This window comes from Elephantulus edwardii, unplaced genomic scaffold (genome assembly GCF_000299155.1).
Source record: "Elephantulus edwardii isolate Elephantulus edwardi_28Jun2011 unplaced genomic scaffold, EleEdw1.0 scaffold00064, whole genome shotgun sequence".
NCBI classification, from domain to species: Eukaryota; Metazoa; Chordata; class Mammalia; order Macroscelidea; family Macroscelididae; genus Elephantulus; species Elephantulus edwardii.
The window spans coordinates 9,335,026-9,342,051 of NW_006399814.1; the positions used below are offsets into that span (position 1 = coordinate 9,335,026).

The window sequence follows — 7,026 nt, forward strand, 5'->3', positions numbered from 1 at the left end:
TCTCTCTCTTTCTGTCTCTGTCTCTCTCTCTTTCTGTCTCTGTCTATCTCTCTTTCTGTCTCTGTCTCTCTCTTTCTTTATGTCTCTGTCTCTCTCTCCCTTTCTGTCTCTGTCTCTCTCTCTTTCTGTCTGTGTGTGTATGTGTGTGTGTGTGCGCACGTGTGTGTAAGCAAATGGCCTCCACTTTCTCCTGCAAAGCAGCTGGTAGGTTCAAACTGTTGACCTTTCAGTTACCAGCCTACCACTTAACCTGCCACCCCACCAAGGCTCCTCAAAGCAAGCCTGTGAACAACAGATGTGAGCCCTGCCCTGCCCTGCGCCGTCCTCACCATCTCTGACACATTCGGGCCATTGTCACGGTCACCGTGTCAGTCCGTCTTGTTGAGGGTCTTCCTCTCTTGTGCTGACCCTCCACCTTCCCGAGCATGATGTCTTCTTCCAAGGACCGGACCCTCTTGCAAACAAGCTCTAAGTAAATGAGACGGAGGAGTCCCACCATCCTGCCTCTGGGGAGCATGCTCATTGCACCTTCTTCCAATCCTCCCCGACAGACCTGTCTGTTCCTCCAGCCGCCCGTGGGACAGTCAGGACTCTTCTCCAATACCACAGCTCAAAGGCATCGGTCTCTTTACTATTAAAGGATACACCAGGCTCACTAGTGTCAAGCTGATTCGGATTCACAGAGACCCTCCACTGGGTTTCCAAGACTAAATCTTCCTGGAGGAGATGGTCCATATTCCTCCTACAAACCGGCTAGTGGATTTGAACCACTGACCTCCTGGTTCGCTGTCCAACACATTACACGCCAAGCCTCTGTTCTTACAGTTATGTACCGTCGAGTTGGAACCAACCCACGCTGACCCTCCGTCCAGTGGGTTTTCAGCAGCAGTAAATTGCATGGGAGGAAACGGCTCCCCTTTCTCCTGCAGAGAAGCTGGTGGATGCAAACTATGTACCTTCGGGATGGCAGCACAGCTTCCTGCCAGGAGGCTGCCGGGCTCTTTAGAGGATAGATATTCAGTTATCAGATCAGTATGCCGGAGCTGTGCTGCACTGCACACCTGGACTTCTCACCACCTGCCTCTGACATCACTGTTGTGGAGACTCTGACCCACAGCACCGCATGTGTGTAGAGTAGAACAGAGCTCCATGGAGTTTCCAGGGCATTAACTTCAGGAGCAGATGGCCAGGCCTTGCTTCCACGGCACCGCTGGGTGAACTCCAACCTCCAGCCTTTCCACTAAGTCCAGTGCTTAGCCATATGAGGTACGCACAGGCGCCCACAGGCTTTATAATAGCTTGGCTCTACTCTGAGCACAGCTTTAGGTCCATGGAAAAATCATGCCGAGTGCACGAGTTCCATGCACCCTTTCTCTCTGTACACTTTCACCTTTCACACCATCCACAGTGGCCGCCTTCAATCAGCACCTTCGGCACTGGGAAAATGCGCTGTCAAGGACTGTTCCTGAGTGCTAAAGAGCAACAATGTCAGCGTAAAGACTAAGGTGCACCTGATCCAGGCCATGGTCTTCTCAATTGCTTGCTAGGCATCTAAGAGCTGCACAGCGCACAGTGACGAAAGATGCCAAAAGAACTGATTCCCTTGAGCTGTGGTGCTAGAGAAGAGCACTGAACCATGGGCTGCCAAGAGAACAAACAGCTCTGCCCTGTTCGAGGCGAGGGTACAACCAGGCTGCTCCCTGGAGGAAAAGATTTTGAAACTCTGTCTCACAGGCTTTGGGCATGTTGTTAGGAGGGGCTAATCCTTGGAGAAGGACATCATGCTTGGGGAGGTAAAGGATCAACACAGGAGAGGAAGACCCTGAATGAGACGAATTGATCTAGTGACTGGAAATGGGACCAGGTGTGTCAGGTAAGGCGGGTTCAGGATAGGGCAAGCCTTTGTTTACAGAGTTGCTATGAGTGATAGTTGACTCAACAGCACATAACAACAATTATTACAGGTAAAATTCACCATCTTGTACAACTGTTGTATCACTTGTTTCCAAAACATTTTCATCTCCCAGATGGAAAAGCTGCATCTGTTAGGAAGTGCTCCTGTTCAGTCCTCCTCCACCCTACCTGCGAGACTCACGAATCAATCTTTCTTCTACCCCTGGGACTCACGAATCAATCTCTCTTCTACTGCTGGGACACACGAATCAATCTCTCTTCTACCCCTGGGACTCATGACTCAATCTCTCTTCTGTGTGCATTTGCCTCTTGTAGATACCACAGATACCAAGAAGGAGCTCTGACGGCCTAGTGGCAAGGAGCTGCACTACAATCCCAATGGCATACAGTTCAAATCCACTAGCTGCTCCAAGATAGGCAATCTCCTCCCCATGCGATTCAACTGCCTCTGAAAACCCGCTGGAGGATCAGCTACTGGTCAGCTCCGACTCAACAACAGACACCAGGAGCCGTGGTGCATAGTGTGTAGCATGCTGGACTGCCAAGTAAAGTGTCAGAGCTTCAGGCCCATCGTGTGCTCTGAGGGAGCAGGATGGACAGTCCCCTCCTGGAAAGATCTACAGCCTCAGAAAGCCGGGGGGTGGGGGGACCAGGAGTCAGAAGCACTTGATTTGGTTGCTGGGGGTTTAGTTCTGATACTGTCAAACCTACAAAAGGCAAAACCTGTGCTCGGTGGAAACCTGTCCCAGGAGGAAAACAAAAATATTTTCCACTAAAACCAGTCATTGAAAAGTGGGGAGACCATGGCTTTGACAAGGTGGAGAGAAACGTCCAAGAAAAACAAGGAGCCCATGGAGAGCTGGCTCTTGGGGCTTCCACCATGTTTAACAGAAGTGGAGTCGTACAACACGCAACCCCTCTGCCTGCCGCCTTCACCCAGCACCCTGTTCCCACGCCTCCCCCTGGCCGGATGGTATCCCACCGTGCGGAGGGAACGCAGTTTTCTTCCATTCACCTGCTGATGGGCACTTAGTCCACCTTCTAGCAACGGTGAATAATGCTGCTGTGAACAGGGCGTGATTATGTTTAATTGGAAAAGATATGGAGGGGTGGGGGAGGGAAGGGACCCCAATTCTTTCCTCTTGAGTAGAGTCACCTGGAAATTATATTTAGGGATCCTGAAAGACAGGAACAGGTGAGATGTAAACATGGCATGAGACGAGGGGAGGGATTCTCCACTTTCCAAATTCAAGCCACACCTGCCACTGTGGGCCGGTTCTCACTGACAAAGGCCCGACAGAACAGAGAAGAGCCGCTCACAGGCTTTCCGAGACTATAATGGTAGCCTAGTGGCTAAAGAGTTGTGCTGCCACAGCAAAGGCAAGAGGTTCAAATCCACCAGCTGCTCCACAGGAGACGATCTGGTGGAGGGTCGGCTAGGAGTCAGCTATGACTCAACAACCTTTACGGATGCAGACTGCCTCACTGATCGAGTGCACGGCGGCTGGTGGCTTTGATCCAACAACATCTGAGTTTGCAGTAAAGTGCTTAAGCACGGGGCCTCCAGGATTCCTACTCTCCTGCCACAGGGCAGTGATGATTAAGGATGACAGAGCCCGTGGAAGGACAAGAGCGGGGTAAGTGATGCACCTTCTGTGCCGGGCACCGCGGCTGTGTTTCTTAGCCTTTAACACCAGCGTCATCCAAGCGCCATGCCCCTGCAGTATGGCTATTCTGGGCAGCAGAGGGAAGCCAGGCTGCAGCCAGCAGCCAGGGACAGGCCACACAGGGCACGTCCAGAGCGCTTCCAGGCCCTGAGGACAGAGCCCAGGCACGCACCTTCTGGTCGAAGCTGTCTGGCGTCAGGTAGAAGTTGTGGAGCGGGACAAAGTAGTCTTCCAGAAGGCCCATGAGCAGAACCAGGTACACGCCATCTGCAAACTGAAGGGAGAAACTTGGTCAGCTTTGTGGACAGTGCAGGGAGTCAGCAGGTCAGTCAGTGCAGGAAGCCGGAAGGTCAGTGCAGGGAGTCAGTGCAGGGAGCTGGCAGGTCAGTGCAGGGAGCCGGCAGGTCAGTGCAGGGAGTCAGTGCAGGGAGTGGGAAGGTCAGTGCAGGGAGCCAGCAGGTCAGTCAGTGCAGGGAGTCAGTGCAAGGAGTCGGCAGGTCAGTGCCGGGAGTCAGTGCAGGGAGCCAGCAGTATGGTATCAGTCAGTGTAAGGAGTTGGCAGGTCAGTGCCGAGAGTCAGTGCAGGGAGCTGGCAGATCAGGTCAGTGCCAGGAGCCGGCAGGTCAGTGCAGGGAGCCAGCAGGTCAGTGCCAGGAGCCGGCAGGTCAGTGCCGGGAGGCAGTAGGTGCTCGGCAACCCCTCAGGGGAAGAGAGAGTTGTAAGACCTAACAGTCCATCACTCCGTTCACCCTGGCTGGAAACTAGGAACCCAGAGGTGAAGGGGCAGGTGCCAAATGCCAGGCTGGGGTTTTGGGGAGTCTCTTTGGACCTGGCTCCTCTTCAGTAAAGAGCAGTTTGTTAAAAGAAGAGAACAAGTACACATATACATGCAAATGCGCGCACACACACACACACACACACACACACACACACACACACACACGAATATGACCGGCACATGTATCAGCATACATGCACCTGTGTGTAAACATACGTGCACATGCTCAAGTACACATGTGAACACGCCCCTCTGATTCTCGTGGATAAAGACAGTCACAGTGTCTGGTCTCCTCGTTGCCACGGACCCCCTTCACCCACGGACCCTGCAGGACCAAGTGGAGCTAAGTGTCTTATCCTCCTCCCGTGGAACAGATACTGGGTTCGAACCGACAACCTTTTGGCTAACAGTCAACTGACTCACCATTACTTTACCAGCGTTCCTTGGAATGACCCATTTTTGTGTAAACCCATCCAAATACCTTTGCAACGAAAGAAATTCTCTGCATTGCTGCAGTCGGCGACCTTCTTTCGTGGACCCACAGCTAAAAATACAGTTAAGACCTCTGTGGAATGTGTGGATTGAGATTCAAGCGCAGCACCCCGTCAGCAAACTTCAAGAGCAGTTGGACCCCGCCCTAAGATGAGCTGGCCGTGAGTACGGTCCTTGGTCCCACCCAGGAGCGAGGCAGGAGAAGGGGTTCTCCCACTGGCCAGGGACCCGGGGGCCACACCTGCCCACGCCTTTGAAGTAGCCCTGCTGGTGATCTCACAATCTCATCGCTGACAGTTCACCCAGAGAGGTGAAGAGGCCGTAAGGGGCCGTGTGCACACACTCCCTGTACCGCTGGTTACACGAGCAGAGAGATGTCCGCTAGTAACGGACCAGGGTAACCAAGCAGAGCGCAGCTGGACAGCTGGAGGCTGGTTCCCTCAGCTCAGCCCTGGGGGTTCAGGGTAGAACTGGGCTTCATATGTTTCAGGGTTGCATTTTAAAAAGTAAACTGCTGAGGCCCCCGTGGGTGGATTCAAACCACTAACCTTTCCTCTAGGAGTTGAGCACATAACCATCTGCACCACCCAGGGACTCCAACATTGGCTAGAAGGCACTTATTAAAGACAATTTGAGAAACAGGTTGTTATTATTGTTAGATGCTGTTGAGTACGACCCGTAGTCATTCTATGAACAACAGATCTGATCATTGTCCTGTCCTGCGCCATCCTCACACCTCCTGACACACTAGAGCCCATTGCAGCGGTCACTGTGTCACTACACCTGGTCAGGGGTCTTCTTCTCCTTACCAACCCTCTGCCCTTCCCAGTATCCGGTCCCTCTCCAAGGAATAGCCCCTCCTAGCAACATGCCCGAAGTATGTGAAGTAAAGCCTCACCATCTTTGCCTCCGAAGAGCACTCTGGCTGCACCCTCTCCAAAATGTATCTGTTTGTTCTCCTGGCCGTCCATGGGGTGTTCAGTGCTCTTCTCCAACCCCACAGCTCAAAGGCATCAATCCTTTTTCTGTCATCCTTATTCATTGTCCAGTTCTCAGAAGCATGGCAAATTATTGGAAAGATCATGGCCTCAATCAGACACCCCTTAGTCCTCAAACCGACATTCTTACTCCTCACTAATTTGGAGAGGTCTCTAACTGCAAACTTTCCCAGTGCAGTACATCTCCTGATTTCCTGACTGCTGGTACCAAGGGTGTTAACTGTGTATACAAGTGAGATGAAGTTGTTGACAGTTTCAATCTTTTCTCCATCTATTATGCTGCTGCCTATATGTCCAGTGGTGACAGTCTGCTTTCTTGACAGTGAGATACAATCCATACTGAAGGCTGCATTCCTTGACCTTCTGCAACAAATGCTTCAAGTCCTCCTCACTTTCAGCAAGCAAGGCTGTGTCATCTGCATAGCGCAGGTAATTGATGAGTCTATCTCTGATCTTCATGCCACATTTCCTCTTCATAGTGTCTAGCCTCTCGAATAATTTGCTCCACATACAGATTAACTATCACACTATTAAGAAATAGGTAGACAGTGAGAAACACAGGAACAAATAAAGACAGAAACAAATAGAAAGTTATATGACGGGGATAGAGAATAGGCAGATAAAGATGATAGAAGGTAGACAGACAGACTGCAAACAGATGATGGTGAGACAGATCATCAGTAGATGGAGATGACAGAAGACAGATGATGGATATGTAGGTAGATAAGGCGGCACTGCTGGCCTAGGGTGAGAAACTGCACTGCAAACCCAGAGGAACACAGTTCAAATCCACCAGCTGCTCTGTAGGAGCAAGTTGGGCAATCTACTCCCATGTGATTAAATTGCCACTGAAAACCTGCTGGAGGCTCAGCTATGGGTCGGTTCTGACTTGATGAGTAGGTAGGTAGGTAGATAGAAAGAAAGAAGAAAGAGAGAAAAAGGGGAGAAAGAGAAAGAGAAAGATGAAAGAAAGAGAGGAAAAAAAGAAGGAAGGAAGGAAGGAAGGAAGGGAGGGAGGAAGGAAGGAAAAGAGAGAGAGGTAGGAAGGGAGGAAGGAAGGAAGGGAGGAAGGGAGGAAGGAAGGAAGGACAGGAGGAAGGAAGGGAGGGAGGAAGGGAGGGAGGGAGGAAAAGAGGGGGGAAGGAAGGAAGGAAGGAAGGAAGGAAGGAAGGAAGGA

The 7,026-nt window shown here is 51.5% G+C and overlaps 1 protein-coding gene across 1 annotated transcript in view; it reads right to left on the reverse strand.

Moving 5' to 3' along the window:
* The window catches only part of PARVB (parvin, beta), a 109,085-nt gene that overhangs the window by 13,947 nt on the left and 88,112 nt on the right, over positions 1-7,026 (reverse strand). Inside the window, exon 17 of the mRNA XM_006888135.1 lies at positions 3,754-3,855. Within this exon, the coding sequence (XP_006888197.1) occupies positions 3,754-3,855 (102 nt within the window). The remainder of the gene's footprint in view (positions 1-3,753; positions 3,856-7,026) is intronic.